The sequence below is a fragment of the Pantherophis guttatus genome, chromosome 2, assembly GCF_059756535.1.
Source record: "Pantherophis guttatus breed Tessera chromosome 2, ASM5975653v1, whole genome shotgun sequence".
NCBI classification, from domain to species: domain Eukaryota; kingdom Metazoa; phylum Chordata; class Lepidosauria; order Squamata; family Colubridae; genus Pantherophis; species Pantherophis guttatus.
In genome coordinates, this window is record NC_142064.1 from 275,958,800 (window position 1) to 275,978,426 (window position 19,627).

At 42.5% G+C, this 19,627-nt stretch overlaps 1 protein-coding gene across 4 annotated transcripts; it reads left to right on the plus strand.

Moving 5' to 3' along the window:
• Positions 1-1,145: 1,145 nt before the first annotated feature.
• On the plus strand, positions 1,146-15,071 carry LOC117668274 (uncharacterized). Of its 4 annotated transcripts, XM_087884500.1 has the most exons (7): positions 1,479-1,619; positions 2,031-2,094; positions 2,582-2,702; positions 3,613-3,677; positions 4,623-4,749; positions 9,221-11,974; positions 13,614-15,071. In XM_087884500.1, exons 3-6 carry the CDS (start codon positions 2,597-2,599, stop codon positions 11,167-11,169), a joined length of 2,247 nt encoding a protein of 748 aa, XP_087740626.1. In that variant the 5' UTR covers positions 1,479-1,619; positions 2,031-2,094; positions 2,582-2,596; the 3' UTR covers positions 11,170-11,974; positions 13,614-15,071. The 4 variants fall into 4 exon arrangements, with proteins under 4 accessions (XP_060539910.2, XP_060539929.2, XP_087740626.1 ...); XM_060683927.2 differs by lacking the exon at positions 2,031-2,094 and having other exon boundaries at positions 1,146-1,619; positions 2,588-2,702; XM_060683946.2 differs by lacking the exon at positions 2,031-2,094 and having other exon boundaries at positions 1,184-1,619.
• Positions 15,072-19,627: the final 4,556 nt, after the last annotated feature.

Genomic DNA, 19,627 nt, shown 5'->3' on the forward strand with positions numbered 1-19,627 from the left:
TGATGTTGCTAAGTGACAGATTCGTTAAGGAAATTTTTCCCCCTTTTAACGACTTTCCTTGCCACAGTCATTAAGTGAATCAACACACTTGTTAAAATTAGTAATCCGGTTGTTCAGCGAATATGGCTTCCCCTCCCATGGACTTTTTTGCTTGTCAGAAGGTCGCAAAAAAGGGGAATCCCATGACCACGGGGTTCTGCGACCGTCATAAATATGAGTCAGTTGCCATGGGGTTGCATTTTGATCACGTGCTGTAACGGTTGTAAGTGTGAGCAATGGTCCTAAGTCACTTTTTTTCAGTGCTGCTTTAGAATTAGAATAGAATAGAATAGAATAGAATAGAATAGAACCTACCTAGAATAGAATTCTACTATCACTGTACTTGGTAGTACAGTGGTCTAAGGCACCCTGTTATTAAGCTGGTTATTAAGACCAGCTGCCTGCAATTACTGCAGGGTTCGAATCTCGCCAAGGCTCAAGGTTGACTCAGCCTTCCATCCTTTCTAAGGTAGGTTAAATGAGGACCCAGTTGTGGGGGCAATAAGCTGACTTTGTATAAATATACAAAAGGATGAAGGCTATTGCTGAGCACATTGTAAGCCGCCCTGAGTCTCCGGAGAAGGGCGGCATATAAATCAAATTAAAAAAAAAAAAAATAGAATAACAGAGTTGGAAGGGATCTTGGAGGTCTTCTAGTCCAGGGGTCTCCAACCTTGGCCCACTTTCAGCCTGGCGGACTTCAACTCCCAGAATGCCCCAGCCAGCAAAGCTGGTAGATGCCTTAAGCAAAGCTGGCTGGGGCATTCTGGGAGTTGAAGTCCTCCAGGCTTAAAGTTACCAAGGTTGGAGACTCCTGTTCTAGTCCACCCACCCACCCCGCTTAGGCAGGAAATCCTACACCACTTCAGACAAATGGTTATCCAACACCTTCTTAAAAATCCCCAGTGTTGGAGCATTCCTAAAGGAACCGTTGGAAGTCGAGGACTACCTGTATTGCCAGACGTGGCCACCCCGCAAGAGAAAAAAAAAAAAAGGCGCAGAGGGATGGACAGCAGGAGACCTTTTAAAGGTGGGGGGGGGAGGGAGAAGCTTAGCCCCTCTAGGAAGAGGTTCTCTCTCGCCTTCCCGGAGGGGAGGGGGCGTTGCGCTGCTGGGCCGGGGGTGGGGGAAGAGAGTTGCCGCTCCGTTTCTCCAAAGCGAAACCATTTGGGAAAACGGAGCGGGGGGAGGAGGAAAGAAGGGAGGATTTTTGTTTCTCTCTCTTCCCCCCCCCCCGCTTTTCCCGGGATGGAGGAGGCGGCGGGGAAGGGGAATCCGGAGCGGAGCAGCTGAGTGGCGGGGCAGGAGAAAGGAAGAGCGGACTTGGCGCGGGGGGGGCAGCCCGATGGCCTTGCAAGGAGGAGGAGGAGGAGGAGGAGGAAGGCTGGGCGGCAGCCAGGCGGGAGAGGGTCCCCAAGGAACCGCAGGGCTCAGAGGCTGAGCGCTTCCTCCGTTTTGGGCTCCCGGGCGGTCTGCAGCCGCCTGCAACGGCTTCGACCCCGGCTGGTTCAAGCCCCGAGAGGAGGAGGAGGAGGAGGATCCCGGAGAGACTACCCGCTCAGCTCTCCTCGGGGAGGCAGGTGAGAGGAGATATATCCCCTCTCCCTTGACCGGCTCAGATGCAGGTCCTAGCAATAGAAGATGCTCTGGTTTCCCCTCCCAGTTTCAGTCCCAGACTCCTCTGTTTTCACATCCAGTCCTCGATTTACAACAGTTCATTTAGTGACCGTTCAAAGTTGCAACGGAAGGTGAGGGTCTCTCCTTTCCTGGGAGGAAGATTCAGTTCCCTTGCCCTGCTCAAAGGCCAATAGACAATGTTCTGGTTTCTCTCCCCTTTCAGCCCCGGAGTTCTGGTTCCCATCCAGATTATTCCACGGGAAGAAGGGAAATCCCAAGGGAATTAGCATCTCCAACTATCGATATAACCGTCTTTGGAGACAGAAATGCAAGTTGTAACAATAGAAGTGACTTTGGTTTCTCTACGTTTCCAGGCCCAGAATTCTGTTTTCCCCTCCAGATTATTCCACAGAGAATCTCAAGCAAATCTCCATCAAGGTATATTGTCCAGTTTTGGAGGCAGAGAAGAATCCCCTTGTTCCAATGTTTAATTGTTTTAACTTTTGGCCTTCTTTGATCCTGGCTATATTTTAAGTGGCTATATTTATATTTTAAATGGACGCGGTGGCTCAGTGGCTAACACGCTGAGCTTGTCGATCGAAAGGTCGGCAATTCTGCTGTTCGAATCCCTAGTGCCGCATAACGGGGTGAGCTCCCGTTACTTGTCCCAGCTTCTGCCAACCTAGCAGTTCGAAAGCATGTAAAAATGCAAGTAGAAAAATAGGGACCACCTTTGGTGGGAAGGTAACAGCGTTCCATGCGCCTTTGGTGTTTAGTCATGCCGGTCACATGACCACGGAGACGTCTTCGGACAGCGTTGGCTCTTGGGCTTTGAAACGGAGATGAGCACCGCTCCCTAGAGTCGGGAACGACTAGCACATATGTGCGAGGGAAATCTTTACCTTTACCTTTACTATATTTTAAGTTGCAGGGCCAGCTGATGAAGATGGCCACGGTACCTCCTGAAGTTGAAGATCTTTTTGGTCTCTCTCTGGATCAGCTGTTGGGTTTCTCAGAGGAGGATCCAAATCGGGTATTGTTGCCAGGTAAGTGAAGATTGCTTCCGCTGGCAGCGAACCTGGAGTCATTTCATTCTTGTGTCTCTTCTACACATAATTCTGGCTTTAATTTTTAGCGTGTTCCAATAACTGGCTCAGCCAGCTTCCAAATATTATTTATTTATTTATTTATTTATTTTTAATTTGATTTATATGCCGCCCTTCTCTGGAGACTCAGGGCGGCTTACAATGCGTTAAGCAATAGCCTTCATACTTTTGTATATTTATACAAAGTCAGCTTATTGCCCCCACAAACTAGGTCCTCATTTATCCTACCTTAGAAAGGATGGAAGGCTGAGTCAACCTTGAGCCTGGTAAGATTCGAACCTGCAGAAATTGCAGGCAGCTGTGTTAATAACAGGGTGCATTAAACCACTGTACTACCAAGGCTTTATTTATTTATTTATTTATTTATTTAATTAATTAATTAATTAATTAATTAATTAATTAATTAATTAATTAATTAATTAATTTGTATACTGCCCTTCTCCCAAAGGGACTCAGGGCAGTGAACAGCCAAAATTAAAATACAATACAATACAAAAGTTAAGATAATTAAAAGATTAAATCAATCGGCCACCCAATTTAAAACCCCAAGTCTATAAAATTTAAAAATCCCATTAAAAACCAAAAGGAGCCGTGGTGGTGCAGTGGTTAAAACGGAGTATTGCAGGCTAACTCTGCCCACTGCCAGGAGTTCGATCCTGATCTGCTCAAGGTTGACTCAGCCTTCCATCCTTCCGAGGTCAGTAAAAATGAGGACCCAGATTGTTGGGGGCAATAGGCTGACTCTGTAAACCTCTCAAACAGTGCTGTAAAGCACTGTGAAGCGGTGTATAAATCTTACGTGCTATTGCTGTTGCTATTCTTTATCCATCTCCTTTTATCTTGATCACAGGGAACCCAAGGCTGTTGATGGAAACCACTGAAACATCTCCGTGGGGTGGAGCTGCAACAGCTCAGGTGGGGAGCCTCATTAGGGCAGGAACATCCACAGAGGGCATTTGTGCCGTGAGAGTCCACACAAAGCTTATTAAGGTCAAATGTTGAGATCAAAATTTGGCTTCATCCGTCTTTCAAGATGTTTTCTTAAGCACAACCTACTGAAGAGTTAGTCCTCCAAGGTAGACCAAATTTAAAACCAAAGCTATGGAAGGTAATACTACTTTCTCTGTAGGGTTATAGTAACAGAATCTTGCAAGTCTGCCTCACTTTGTCTTGATGACAACTAGGCAGTGCGACACCTGAGAAATGTTCTCAAATTACATTTCTGTCCCAGACTCGGATTTCTGCTGTAGGATCATTCTCCTGGTAGGGACTTTTCCTCCTGGTCCATTACATTCATATTGAGATACTGAGTTCATTTAAGGAATCAGTTCCTTTATTGAAGGAATCAAGTTTCTTGAACCTGCAGTGGATTACATTAATTTATTCAAAAAAAATCCTTTGTATCCGAGGTATGTGTGAAACAAGGAATTAGCTAGCAAAAAATGAAAGCACGGAGTCATTTTAAATTTGTTAAATTCCATTCAAACATTAATAGGCCAACTCATAACCAGTTAAACAAATCAGAGCAGTTACATTGTGGCATATGTCAACGCAGATCCGGTTAAAAGTTCTATATATGTGAGGTATGGATTTTTTTTTACATCAAAATGGCATCTTGTCTGAAAAAAAATGGAAGTTTTGACACAAAAGGAGATGCGACAAACTGGCTTATTGTTGAAGGAAAAAATTCTAACCAGACAGGTAGCTGGTCAGAGAGACAGCTATTAAACCTAGCAGTACATTGTGTCAGGAAAGGAGCATTTTCTCTCTTGCGAAACTCATTTTTTTTTAGGATATTGGAAATGTGGAAGGGAGGTTTCTGGCACTTCCGCTGAGGAACATATATCTTTTGAATTCCAGGGCTTGGTGTCCTTTGAGGAGGTGGCTGTGTATTTCACGGAGGACGAGTGGGAGCTCCTGGATCCCAGCCAGAGAGCTTTATATGGAGAAGTCATGTTGGAGAATTCTAGGAATGTGGCTGCTCTGGGTAAGGATCCGTTTTGCTCTGGATTCAGTTCATTGTGGAAAGTCTTTTATCATCCAAACTATGACAGTTTGTTCAAGGTTGAGGGAGACATTCTGTTTTCGAGTTTTATTATTATTATTATTATTATTATTGTGATTCCAGAGTAAATAAATGGAAAAATTGGTAGATGCTTCTCAGGATCCTTTCTCAGCTGAGTTTTTATTCTCTCGCTTGATCAGACGATCGTCAGGTTGGAAGGGATCTTGTGGTTCTTCTGATTCTCCTCTGCCCAGTTCTCTTAACTGTTCAAGGGACACTGGGTTAAGAAACAAAGAACACGCAGGCGAAAACTGGTTTTAAAGTATAGTCAGAGAATTCTGCAAGTCTGAATGTACTTCCCTGCCCCCTTCCCTCCTTTCTGAGAATACTGAAGGCCTTGTCGGAGAGGTTTTCTCATGTTACAGTTCTGTTTGGGACTCGGGTTTCTTTTATCCGACCTTATATCTCCTGAGTGGCTCTTTCTCTTGTCTTTCAAGGTCATTTCTTCTGCCCATTACTTAACTTCCCCCATCCGTCCCAGTCCTCCTTTCCACGTATCCAGAGAATTCTGAATCTGGACCATAGGAATGGAGTGCAGAGGAGCTGCTCCAGTTTGCATGCCCTGAATATCAGAGGCCATCTCACAGGGTGGATTTGATTTAAATCAAGATTTAAATCTTGCTTTTAGAATAGAATAACAGAGTTGGAAGGGACCTTGGAGGTCTTCTTGTCCAACCCCCTGCTTAGGCAGGAAATCCTACACTACTTCAGACAAATGGTTAGCCAACCTCTTCTTAAAAACTTCCAGTGTTGGAGTATTTACAACTTCTGGAAGCAAGTTATTCCACTGATTAATTGTTCTAACTGTCAGGAAATTTCTCCTTAGTTCTAGGTTGCTTCTCTCCTTGATTAATTTCCACCCATTGCTTCTTGTTCTACCCTCAGGTGCTTTGGAGAATAGCTTGACTCCCTCTTCTTCGTGGCAACCCCTGAGATATTGGAACACTGCTATTAAATCATTAAATTAGACATACCCAGTTCCTGCAACCCTTCTTCATATGTTTTAGCCTCCAGTCCCCTCATCATCTTTGTCACTCTTTCCTGCACTCTTTCTAGTGTCTCCACATCTTTTTTTACATCGTTTAAATCACTAGTAAGAAGGCTTGATTTAAATCAACTTGATTTAAATCATAATTTTTAAAGAGCAACTGTCATCTCTGTCCCACAGTGGCTCCCCCTCTGACCCGCTGTTGATTCACCGACAGTCCCATTCACTTTAATGGGACAGCTGGTGATGCGGCAGTGATACAACAAGGTGAGGGATGTGGCAGGCAGCAGGTGAGTGGGTGCCCGCTAACAGGCACTGCCATGATGGATATGAAATGACAGGTGCTCTTTCAATGTAAGGACTCATTCCTGCCGGTAGTTAGAATCTTCAATATTATTATTTGCAAACAAAATGAAGGTTTCCAGAGCTTGGATTCATTGAATGAGTTTGCCAAAAATGTAATTATTGCAGAATATACAGCCTCATGCTACATAACCAAGGTCCCTTTCATGCTGAATAAACTAAATTATTAATGTATCTTAAATAGAAAACTATCTTTAGATAGATTTTTACTCCAAAAGCATTTTATTAAAATAAATTTGATAAAAATCAAAAAAATCCAATTAAAATTTTTAAAAATCCGATTTTTTTTATTTTTTTAAAAAAATTATAGATTTTTATCCACCCTGCCATCTCCAGAAGCCAAAGTGGGATCTTCTACCTCTCTAGAAAGGAAATAATGGACTTTCAATGTAGACCAGACTAGGAAATCAAAGTCATCATACATAACAATATTACTTTTATTATAAAATTATGGTAATCGAATCTAGCAAGCCTGAGTGCATTCCTTCCTCTCTCCCTCCCGCCCTTTTTCTTTGTGATAACTAAGAAGGTATTTTTCTGAGGCAATTTTCCCTTTTGGAAAAACAATAGAAATATATAGTCTGTGGAATAATGTTCAGTTGGAAGAGTAGCCCTATCAGGCCTAAAGAAATCCATGTGGGAGAACCACAAAAATGCACAGTGTGGAAAGAAATTGAAAAAGAATTCTGCCCTTATTTTCCAGAAAAATCCTTCTTTTGGGAAGAATGTCTGGATGGTGGAGAAACCTTCAGGATCATCACTGGAATAGAATTGGCAAAGAAAATGTGTATTAAATCAGGGGGTCTCCAATTTTGGCCACTTTAAGACTTGTGGACTTCAACTCCCAGAATTGTTCCGTCAGCCATGCTGGCTGGGGAATTCTGGGAGCTGAAGTCCACGAATCTTAAAACTTGCCAAGGAAACCCCTATTTGAAAAGAAATATTTGAAAGAGGAGAAAAGATTAAAAGAGCCCCAAATAGGAATCCTGTCAAAATAGCTCGGAGTTACAATGATGGTCTCAGAAATGTTCAGGCTGAATGATCTAAAGTTGGCAAGAAATATTCAGAAGGTCATTTCTTTGCCCATTACATCACCTCCCCCATCTGCCTCAGTCCTCCCTTCCATACAGTCCTTCCTTCTTTTTTCTTTGTGAGAACTAGGAAGGTTTTTTTTCTGAGACAATTTCTCAGTTTACAGTTCTGGCCTGAAGTCAGGTTTCTTTTATCTAAATGTTGTCTTGGTGATAGTTCTTCCTCTTGTTCGTCAAGGTCATTCCTTCCACATGTTTACAAGTTCTTATCCTTGCCAGAAATAGTCCATTTCAGTTTGTAGTTCAAACATTGTATTTTCAGAGATTTCTTGGATGTTTGTGGGCAAACCTTAGTGTGGGACAGATAGGATAGAGATGTATTAGATGTCCCTTTCTCTGTCACTTGAAATGCCCCCATGAATTTCAATCAGTGTGTGACTAAACAGTGTAGGATAATCCTGAAACTGGATTTGCTAGGATAAATGTCAAGGGATCAGTTGAAGAGGTTACACCCACGGAAAGTAAGGTGGACTCAACTCAGGAGTGAAATAATAGAAAATACTTGTAGCTAAGGTTTTTAGATTTTTGGCAGTGGTTTGCTCTCCAAACTTGTTTCAATCTAGTTTCTGAATGTTTCGTTACCAGACTAGGTATCCTGTTTCCCCCAAAATAAGACACCTCCTGATAATAAGCCCAATTGGGCTTTTGAGCGCATGGCAATAAGGCCAAGCGCTTATTTCAGGGTTCAAAAAAATATAAGACAGGATCTTATTTTCGGGGAAACATGGTAACATCATCAGCAGGATTTTCTTGTCCTGTTCTCCTTAGTTTATAAATGTCTTGTCTGCCAGTTTGGTCAGTTGGTTGTATGATTGGTTGTTCGTTTGAAGCTATATTTAAATTCTGAGCAGCTGATTGGTTCTCTTGTTGATCAGTCGTTCGAATGGTCTGGTTTCTTATGTAGTCATATGCTCAGCTAGCAAGCCTAGAGAAAAGAAGAACTAGGGGTGACACGATAGCAGTATTCCAGTATTTGAAGGGGTGCCACAAAGAAGAAGGGGTCAACTTACGTTCCAAAGCACAAAAGGACAGGACAAGAAACAATGGTTGGAAACTAATCAAGGAGAGAAGCAACCTCGAATTAAGGAGAAACTTCCTAGCAGTGAAGATAATTAACTAGTGGAACATCTTGCCTTCAGAAGTTGTAGGTGTTTCATCACTGGAGGTTTTTAAGAAAAGACTGGACAGTCACCTGTCTGAAATGGGTCTCCTGATTCAGCAGCAGGTTGGACTAGAAGACCTCCAAAGTTCCTTCCAGCTGTATTCTGATTAAGATGGGTGGAGATAAGCGGATGTGGATAGTTGAAGCATCTTTGCGATTGTAAATTTGAGTAGACTGCCAAGCAGAGGTGGGTTTCAGCAGGTTCTGACCAGTTCTGGAGAACCGGTAGCGGAAATTTTGAGTAGTTTGGAGAACCGGTAGTAAAAACTCTGACTGGCCCCGCCCCCATCTATTCTCTGCCTCCCAAGTCCCAGCTGATCGGGAGGAAATGGGGATTTTGCAGTAACCTTTTCCTGGAGTGGGGTGGGAATGGGGATTTTGCAATATCCTTCCCCCAGGAGGGGGGAGGGAATGGGGATTTTGCAGTATCCTTCCCCTGCCGTGCCCACCAAACCATGCCACATCCACTAAGCCACACCCACAGAACCGGTAGTAAAAAATTTTGAAACCCACCAGTGCTGCCAAGTGTCCGCTTTTGTTCATATAATCAAAGATGCGTTGCAACAGCTGTAACTTTGGAGATTGGGGGGGTAACTACCATTTGTTCAATGCATTGTGACTTTGAATGGTGACTGAACAAATGGTCGTAACTTGAGGACTATGTGTATATAAGGGAACCATACAAAGAGCAAAATCTTGAATATGTGGAAATCACCATTTTCTATGATGAAAGTAAAAATTAACTTTTCTTCCCCCTCCCCTTTTTTTTCTTTTTCTTTTTCCAATTAGCTTTTTCCAGGCAAGAGCATGAGACTAACAAGAAGCTCAGCATGGTGGTATTCCAAATGATAAAATCTGAAGAAGACGTGATTGAAAATCAAGGACCATCACAAAGGAGTACAAAAAGTGGCATAAGGAATGAAGGAAAGAAATTTTCTCCTACTGATCACAATGAAATCTGGGACCTCCCAATCCAGCAAATTCCCCAACGAGAAGAGGGAAAATATCTCAGATGTGCCAAAAGAGACAGAGAAAAATCTGATTTCAGTAAATATTGCCCAATGCAGAATAAAGAGGAAGAACATGAAAAGAATGGGCAAAGTATCAATCCTATCCCCACTCTTGCTTTACATAACCCATCGTACATAAAAGGGACACCATATACATTTATAAATTGTGGGGGAATTTTCAATTTGAACAGTCATCTTATTTCCCATAAAAATGAGGAACCACATGAGAGTGGAAAAGAATTTAATCTGAAACAATTGCATGTTTTACCCCCAAAAAATCCCTCAAGAGAGAAACCCTATAAGTGTCCGCAGTGTGAAAAGACATTCACCCAGAAAGGTAAACTTACCATACATGAAAGGATCCACACGGGGGAGAAAACCTACAAATGTCTAGAGTGTGAAAAGATTTTCACCGAGAGACGTAAGCTTATCATACATGAAAGGATCCACACGGGGGAAAAACCGTATACATGCCTGGTGTGCGGACGAAAATTCAATCAGAGCGGCCAACTTACAAGACATCAGCGAACCCACACAGGGGAGAAGCCGTATACGTGCCTGCAGTGTGGAAAGAAATTCAGTGGCAGTTCAAACCTTACGATACATTTAAGGAGACACACGGAGGAGAAACCATATATATGTTTGGAGTGTGGGAAAAGCTTTCGCGACAACAGCGTCCTTGTTTGCCATAAAAGGATCCACACTGGAGAAAAACCGTACAAATGCACGGAGTGTGGAAAGAGCTTCAGTCAAAACAGTAGCCTCTTGCGCCATAAAAGAATTCACACAGGAGAGAAGCCGTATCAATGCCTGGAGTGCGGAAAGAGCTTCCGTCAGAAAAGCAGCCTTTTGCAACATAGAAGAATGCACACAGGGGAGAAACCCTATACGTGCCTGGAATGTGGGAAGAGCTTCAATCAGAGCAGTCATTTTATTTGCCATAAAAGAGTCCACACGGGAGAAAAACCATACAAATGCATGGAGTGTGGAAAAGATTTCAGCCAGAACAGTAGCCTTTTGCAACATAAAAGAATTCACACTGGAGAGAATCCATACAAATGCGCCGAGTGTGGAAAAAGCTTCAGTAAAAATTATAAACTCTTGCAGCACAAAAGAATTCACACGGGGGAGAAACCGTACAGGTGCAAAGAATGTGGGAAGAGCTTCAGCTGCAGCAGTTATTTTATCTGTCATAAAAGGATTCACACGGGAGAGAAACCGTATAAATGTCTGGAGTGCGGAAAGGGTTTTAATAAAAGCAGCCGTCTAACATCTCATAAAAGAAAGCACACGGGAGAGAAGCCATATCAATGCACAGAGTGCGGAAAGAGATTTTCTTATAATTTTGTCCTCCGATACCATCAACGAACGCATACTGGGGAAAAACCATATACCTGCCTGATTTGTGAAAAGAAGTTCAGCGGACGTTCAAACCTTAGAATCCATATAAGAATCCACACGGGGGAGAAACCACATAAGTGTGCAGAGTGCGGAAAGAGCTTCCGTAAGGACAGTAACTTTATTTGCCATAAAAGGATCCACACGGGAGAAAAACCGTACAAATGCACAGAGTGCAAAAAGAGCTTCACTCAGAACGCGAACCTTATCAAACACAAAAGAATTCACACGGGAGAGAAACCCTACAAATGTGCGGTTTGTGAAAAAAGCTTCAGCCAGAAAAATCACCTTTCTCAACATGAACAGACCCACAAAAGAAAAAAATCATAATTCGGGAGCTTTGGTTCCAAGTGGTTTTTGGTTTTTTTTTCCTTTCAAAAAGAACCTCCTGGGAGGAATAGAAATATGTGTACTGTAGAGCAATGTTCGCTTGGAGAGTAGCCTTATCAGACCTAAAGGAATCCATGTGGGAGAACCAGGAAAATACCTGAAGCGTGGGAAAAGATGCAAAAGGGGCACTGCCCTCGATTCCCATAAGAGGTGTTTTGTTTTTGTGAGAATTGCTGGAACTGCAGAGAGATTTTCAATACCAGCTCTGGCTTCAGTGGTGGATTGCTATTTGTTCGCTCTGGATTGGGCAAACCTGTAGTGGCTGGAGGCTCCGCCCACCTGCCTGGACACTTCTGCACATGCACAGAAGCATCGCAAGCACGCACATGCCCACAAGAGAACCGGTAGTGACGGGTTTTGAAACCCGCTCCTGTCTGGCTTCTGTTTTTAAGAGAAATTACAGGTGCAAACTCACATAAAGATAAATATGTGCATTTAAAGTAAGCTACATGGAGTTTAAATGTGCGGTGTGTAGAAGGAGGTGATTCATTTAAGAGAAAACAAGGATATGGCCAAGAATTTTTTTTTACAAAGATCTACAATGGTAGATTCCAAAGTGGTTCCATTCGAGAGAGAAACGAAACGGACACAGAAAGGCTGAAATTTCTTCAAGGTGACCCTGAGGAAAGGCAGCTTCCTTTCCAATACTTGAAAATGAATCGGAATCATTGCCAACATTTCTTTTTCCCAGATGTCTTTGCCTGTTATAAAGAAGGTGGCTGCCTCGGGGTTCTTCAGTTCTGAGGTAAATGCACCTGTGGGTAAACAGTAGGAAAAATAGATCTCTTTCCTGCAACCACCCCTTCACTATAAATCAGTTTCTGTTTTCCAGACCATCCCTTTGGGCAACTCTAAGGTCGTCTTCTGGTTGTCTCTAGAATTCTCTTTCTTGGCCATCTCCTCTAGAACTTCTAGGGTTCCTCTTAGCCTTTCAGCAGCTCCTCTGTTCCTGGGATTCTGCAGCCTCCTGGGAGACCACTGGGCTGCCTTTCCCTCATGACTCCTTTCTTCCTGGAGCCCAACGGCAGAGTGTTCAGTGCACTTCATCTGGCACTTTCAGAGTTACAGGCCTTTCCGAGGTCTCCTTTTCCCCTTTTTCCTCGGGCTCCACAGCTTCCTGAATGATCTCTTTTGGTTTGGTTTGGGTGTGGGGAGTAAATCTGATTCTGCCACTTCTTCTGTCCTGGAGCCGGCTCAGGAGTGAAATGCTACCAGTTTGGGCCGGTTCGCCTGAACCAGTAGTAAAAAATGTTACTGGTTCACCGAACCGGTAGTAAAAAAAGTAAAAGAAAAAGTTCCAAAGATCAGCTGAGCGATGCACGATCGTCGGAACTTTTTTTATTATTATTTTTTAAAACATTTTTAACTACCGGTTCCAGAGAACCGGTAGTAAAAAAAATGCTTAAAAAGTTTTTTTAAAAAAGTTTTAAAAAGTTCCGACAATTTTTAAGACAATTTTACTTTTTAAGCAATTTTTTACTACCGGGTCTCTGGTAGTAAAGTGTGTGGCGTAAAGTTCTCCGGTAGTAAAGTGTGCAGTAGTAAGGGTGTGGCGCGCGAGCTTGGGAACCTTTCTTTTAACTTTTTTAAAGTATTAGTTTAAATACTTTAAATACCGTTAGTTTAAAATGCTTTTAAAATGTAAAAACAAAAAAAGATCCCGACGATTGTGTGCCACAGCTGTGATCGTCAGAACCTCTTTTTTACCTTTTAAAAGCATTTTTAATTTTAGCATTTTCCAGAGAACCGGTAGTAAAAAATGCTTTTAAAAAGTTTTTAAAAAGGTTCCCAAGCTCGTGCGCCCCTCGCTGTCTACTTACCTTCCCAAGCCTCCTTTTGGCGTGTACTGCACATGCACAGCCAGCAAATTGGTGGCAAACCGGTTCAGATTTCACTACTGAGCCAGCTGAGTATTTGCCAGTTCTGATGTCTGCACCGTAGATTTCTCTCCCTATTTTTTCTACTGGCAGCTTTGGTGGGTTTTCTCTCTTGGATGTATGTCTTTGCATCTCTTCTCAGCTTGGTCCTCCTCAAGGATCATAACAACTAGATAGTCATGCACAACAGCAAACCTCCCCTCCTCTTTCCTCTTCCCCCCACTGAATGGATAGATTGACCTTCACCGTCTGTGCCTTTTGGGCCAGCTGGCGCCTTTTAATCAGTGGGGAGTGAATGTTATGTTTCTCATCTGTTCACCCAACAAGCAAAGCCATAATACGAGTAGAATTTGAATTTGATGCACATAAAAAGAGAGAAGGGTGGATTGCGCCATTGTGGATATCATTTTGACCCCCACTTTGACATTTATTGGAGGTGAATTTGAATTCATACATTATGTTCACAGCAGTATGACTTGATCTTTTTAATTATTTCTTTTCTTCCAGCCTGCACCACTGATGTTCCAGGTGATCCAAGTTCTGGTGGTCCAGATTACCTTCTGAGATCTGTCTGGGTTGGTAACTGCTGCTACTTGTTGAGGCTTAAATGTATATTCAGAAAAATGTTCTATAAAAAAAAAGTATTGATAAAGAAAATGTGTTGAATGGAACACCTGACAGGAGGAGAAAAGATTGAAAGAGCCTCCAAGAGGAATGCTGTCATAGAAGCATGGAGTCAAGAGCATGAAGTTGCAATGGTGGTGTTGGGTTTGTTCAGGAAATGTGAAAAGAATGAACCTGGAAAATCTGAAACCACAAAGTGAAGAGGGACCAGGTTGAACTAAATGAACTGAATCATACCAGTAAGGGCCAGTTCAAATCCAGTGCTTATGAGAAACTGTTCAAAGCATGAGATCATCCAAACCAATATGGTGGCCATTCAGAGAGGATCCTGCTGACCCTGTGCTTGTCCATAATTTATTAAATAATGGGTTTGTCTGGCATCACTTTTCATCCAGTCAAAGAGATGCCATCAACACCTCAGATAGGTGGCTGTTTTCCCATTTTTCTTTGATGTTCCCCAATCTGGCTTTCCCCAATCAGGGTTCCTATGCTCCCCGACTTCTATTATTAATTGATTGATCGATTAATCATATGTATATAACTTGCCAAAAGTGACTCTGGGCAGCACAAAGCAAAAAATAAAACAACTACTTTAATACCACTTTATAATGCCTTGGGAAGGCCACACTTCGACTACTGCATCCAGATTTGGTCCTCACGATATAAAAAAGATGTCTAGTCCCTAGAAAGAGTGCAGAGAAGAGCAACAAAGATGATTAGGGGACTGGAGGTTAAAACATGAAGAATGGTTTCAGGAACTGGGTATGTCTAGTTTAATGAAGGACTAGGGGAGACACTTGTTCGGCAGGTTGAGGCAAAGAGGCAGTCCCAGAACCAGTAAAATCTGGGGCCTGGGCAGGGGACAGAATGTATCTGCCCTCAGTGTGGAAGGGATTGCCACTCTCGAATTGGCCTTTTTAGTCACACTAGATGCTGTTTTAGGACCTCTTTCCAGAGCACGATACCATAGTCTCTTGAGACTGAAGGATGCCAATGTGGGGAGACATGATAGCAGTATTCCAATATCTTAGGGGTTGGCACAAAGGAGGAGTCACATTCTTCTCCAAAGCACCTGAGGGCAGGACAAGAAGCAAGGGGTGGAAACTAATTAAGGAGAGAAACAACCTAGAACTAAGAAATTTCCTGACAGAACAATTAATCAGTGGAACAACTTGCCTCCAGAAGTTGTGAATGCTCCAACACTGGAAGTTTTTAAGAAGAGATTGGTCAACCATTTGTCTGAAATGGTATAGGATTTCCTGCCTAAGCAAGGAGTTGGACTAGAAGACTTCCAAGATCCCTTCCAACTCTGTTATTCTATTCTGTTCTAAAGAACACCAATATGAAATATTTTAAAAATCTAAAAAACCTACAGCAATACATATCATCAAAACAAAATAAGTGGAGGATGGATAAAAATGGCCCCCACAGCAATGGAGCCATAGGGACAAATCTCTGGTTCGCTGGGAGGTCCAGGCCTTGCAGTATAAGCAAGACTTGAGGGCCTTTCAAGAAATGAAATCAAGTGTTGGGGGAGGATGTTCCACACCGTAGCAGAGAAGGCATGTTTCTTGGGTCTCGGCAGATGCAGGTTCCAACTGATAGCCTTCTCTGCAAAATCTAATGGGCCAGCCTGATGTAACTGAGGACACAGTCTCTCAGTGGAGTGGAGTTGTGAGCGCGCCAGCCCACCACTCACACAGCCCAGTTGCGGATAGGCCGTGGCCCAGTAGTGGGCCACAGTTTAGTGGTTAAGACACCAGGTAAGAAAGCAGGAGACAGTTCTGCCTTAGCTATTAAAGCCACGTAGGCAGTGATGGGATTCAACCCGTGTAACAACCGGTTCGCTTTGCAAACACCCAAACGAGTGATCCGCGCGCATACGGTACATTTGAAAACAGCACCTTCTACTGCAGCTCCAGTGAATAAAACAGCTGAGGTGCGGCAATCTGCGCCGAACAGCACAACTTCGAACAAAGGAGATAAAGGTAGGTATAGTGTAGGGGTGAGCGAACAGGCCCAGCTGATTGTTGGAGTGAACCAGTTTGGTCTCAGCTGATTGTCAGAGCTACCGGTATGCCGAACCGGCAGAATCCCATCCCTGCATGTAGGTGACTTTGGGTCAGTCATTCTCAGCCCAACCCACCTCACAGGGTTGTTGTGAGGAAAATGGGAGGAAGGTGTGTGGGATATGTTCGCTGTCTTCAATGTTTGTAAAAATAAAGGGATACAGATTAAATAAATCGGCACATGACATCTTGTGTAGATTTCTGTCACATTTTTTTTAAATCCATGGCATTGCATTGAGCAGTTCTTTGATGAGCCTCCAATTTTGTGGGCATCCCAGACAAAGGTTTTGACAGCTGTTCTTTGATCCAGTGGATGCCTAAAAGCACCTTCTGTGATTTTTATTGGTGTTCCGAAGATGCTAAAATTAAAGTTTGATTTCACAATTGCTTTGAGCTGGTTTCCAGATTATTATGGGAACAGTTTGGGGCTGAGTGCAAGAAGTTGATATTTTAACAAGGAAAAAAAAAAGCCCCATAGGTGAAATGTGTAATTAATCCCTTTTCCGTTGATGTGAATCAGTTGTCAAGCATCAAGTATTAGCTGGCCATAAGTCCCTTTTTCAAATACCGTGGTAAGTTCGAATGGTCACTAAACAAACGCTTGTAGATCAAGGGTTACCTGTACAAAGAGGAGAGGAGGTGTGAGTTCAATTGTCTGGAATACTACACATCCTCTTCACAGCCTGTTTTCCTTGTTACCTTCTTCGAGGCGGCTTCGTGGTATCCAGAGCAGAACATCCAGATTCAGTCACAGTTGTGTTCCATATAGCAGCAACCTTGCGAACTATCAAGCTTCCTCTTTCCGCTACGTATTCAAAATGGACGGTGATTAACATATATATACACATAACATCTTACGTATATATACGTACATAACATCTATACCAGTGATGGCTAAACTTTTTGCTATCGCGTGCCAAAAGTGGGGGGAGCATGGTGGGGTCACACACACGCGTGCCCACATCCATAATTCTATGCCCACCCTGTGCTCTCCCCGCTTTTGGCACCGTGGGCCCGGTAGGCCCGTTTTTTGCTCTCCCCAGGCTCCAGAGCCTTTCTAGGAGCCTGGGGAGGGCAAAAACGGCCCAGTTCCCCACCCCCTCAGAGGCCCTCCCAAGGCCGGAAACAGTGTGTTTCCTGGTGTCTGGTGGGCCCAGAAAGCCCAAAAATCAGCTGGCCGGCGCATGCATGTATGCCAGAGCTAAGCTCGCGTGCCCATCGATATGGTTCCATGTGCCACCTGTGGTACCCGTGCCATAGGTTCGCAATCACGGATCTATACATATACGTGTATTTATACGTGCGTGTGTGTATAGATGTGTATGTATGTGTGTATAGGGTGCAGGTATATTGTTCTTGTGCCATATCCGTCATCGGATATTGGCGATCATGTTGACAATCCTATTTTTATCAACAGCTGCATGAAAAAATGCTGCTGAGTTTTGTCCAAACCAGTCCCTTAGATTTTGAAGCCATGTTTTTCTTCTCCCTGGACTTAGTTTGCCATCAATCTTTCCCTGGAGGATTAAGTTGAAGTATGCCGTATTTTTCTGGGTGTTGCATCACATGTCCAAAATAGTCTAACTTGCGCTTTTTTAATGATTTTGATGATTTCCCTTTGCTTTCCAAGGCGGCTTATCACCACCTCATTTCTGATTTTGTCAACCCACCTTATACATAACAGCTATCTATAAATCCACATTTCAAATGCTTCTAGTTTTTTCAAGTGGCTTTCTGTCAGAGACCAACTCTCCACTCCGTAGAGCAGGATAGAAAAGATGTAACATCTGACAGGCCAGGTTTTCAATCTTAGGCTTATGTCGTGACTGCAGAAGACCTTTTTCATTTTGAAGAATGCTGTTCGAGCTTTCTCTATCCTTGTCTTTACTTCAGTGATCATGTCCCAGCTTTCATATAAATGCAGATATATATAAATAGAATAGAATTTTTTATTGGCCAAGTGTGATTGGACACACAAGGAATTTGTCTTGGTGCATATGCTCTCAGTGTACATAAAAGAAAAGATACGTTCATCAAGAATCATAAGGTACAACACTTAATGATAGTCATAGGGAACAAATAAGCAATCAACAATCAGGAAACAATATCAATATAAATCGTAAGGATTAGTGGTGGGTTCCTCCCGGTTCCGCCTGGTTCCGCCGAGCCAGTAGCGGTGACGGTATGACGCCACAGAATCGGTTCTGCACCCACCCACCCACCCCCGGCATTATTCTTACCTTTTATTTGGCCCCACCCCCAATCTATTGCTGCCTCCCAAGTCCCAGCTGATGGGCTATAAGGAAAAACTGTTTAAACTCTTGCCGCAGGGCTTCAAAGGGCCGCCCTACAGCTGATCAGTGGTAAAAGGCAGTTTGGTGGTAGACCAGTGCCTCCAAAAACAAATGAGTAGACCAGTGCCTGCAAAAATAAATGGGTAGACTGGTACAGCTCTGCAAGCAGTTAAAAGCCTGGTAGACCAGTACCTCTGCTAAATCCTAAAGAATTGTCGCATGACCATCAAGCCACGCCCACAAAATAAGCCACACCCATAGAACCGGTAGTAAAAAATCTTAGAACCCACCTCTGGTAAGGATATAAGCAAAGTTACAGTCATAGTCATAGTAAGCCTGGATAGCTCAGCAGACTAATGCATTGTAATTTAACTCCAGCTGTCTGCAATTAGTAAATTCAAATCTTGCCAGGCTCAAGGTTGACTCAGCCTTCCATCCTTTCTAAGGTAGGTAAATTGAGGACCCAGTTTGTGGGGGCAATAAATATAGTATGAAGACTATTGCTTAACGCACTGTAAGCCGCCCTGAGTCTCCGGAGAAGGGTGGCATATAAATCAAATTAAAAAAAAAAAAAAGTGGGAAGAGATGGGTGATAGGAACGATGAGAAGATTAATAGTAATTCAATCTTAGTAAATAGTTTGACAGTGTTGAGGGAACTTTTCTTTTCCATCAAGCAGGGCTGGCGTGAAACCACCCCCCCACTTTTTTTTTTTTTAGTTTTTTAGCTTTTTAAATTGTCAAAGGGGTTTTAGTTTTCAATGTTTTAAATTTTTGGGCCACAGTTATTTAACTCTTTTAATAATTTTAAATTTTGTATTGATATGTGTTTTAGTTCTGGCTGCGCACCGCCCTGAGTCCACTTGGAGAAGGGCGGGATATAAATTGAATAAATAATAATAATAATAATAATAATAACAATAATAATAATAATAATAATAATAATAATAATTATTATTATTATTATTATTATTATTATTATTATTATTATTATTATTATTATTATTATTATTATTATTATTATTATTATTTTATTCCTATACCGCCCTTCTCCCGAAGGACTCAGGGCGGTGTACAGCCTATTTAAAAACAAGATAAACATCAATTTAAAATAATTTTAAAAATATTAAATAAATTTGGCTTAATTTAAAACCCCCCAAATTTAAAACATCATAAAATCATTTGTTTAGCAGGGTGATGGCGTTTGGGGAACAAAACTGTCCTTGTGTCGAGTTGTTCCGGTGGGCAGTGCTCTATAGCGTCGTTTTGAGGGTAGGAGCTGAAACAATTTATATGTATGCATATATAGCATGTGTTATGTATGTGTTTATAAATATATGTATGCATATATGGCATGTGTTATGTATGTGTTCATATATATATATATGTGTGTGTGTGTGTGTGTATATGTATGTATGTGTATATATATATATATGTATGTATGTATGTGTGTGTGTGTGTGTGTGTGTGTGTGTGTGTATATATATATATGTGTAGGTCTTTGGTTATTCGGGTCTTCTCCCACGTAAAATTGGA

Excerpts from the sequence above, each read along its gene's own strand:
- LOC117668274 (XM_060683927.2), top strand. The coding sequence starts at position 2,597 with ATGAAGATGGCCACGGTACCTCCTGAAGTTGAAGATCTTTTTGGTCTC. Across the intron at positions 3,678-4,622 it reads GTGGAGCTGCAACAGCTCAG|GGCTTGGTGTCCTTTGAGGA; the intron begins GTGGGGAGCCTC and ends TTTGAATTCCAG. Across the intron at positions 4,750-9,220 it reads TAGGAATGTGGCTGCTCTGG|CTTTTTCCAGGCAAGAGCAT; the intron begins GTAAGGATCCGT and ends TTTTCCAATTAG.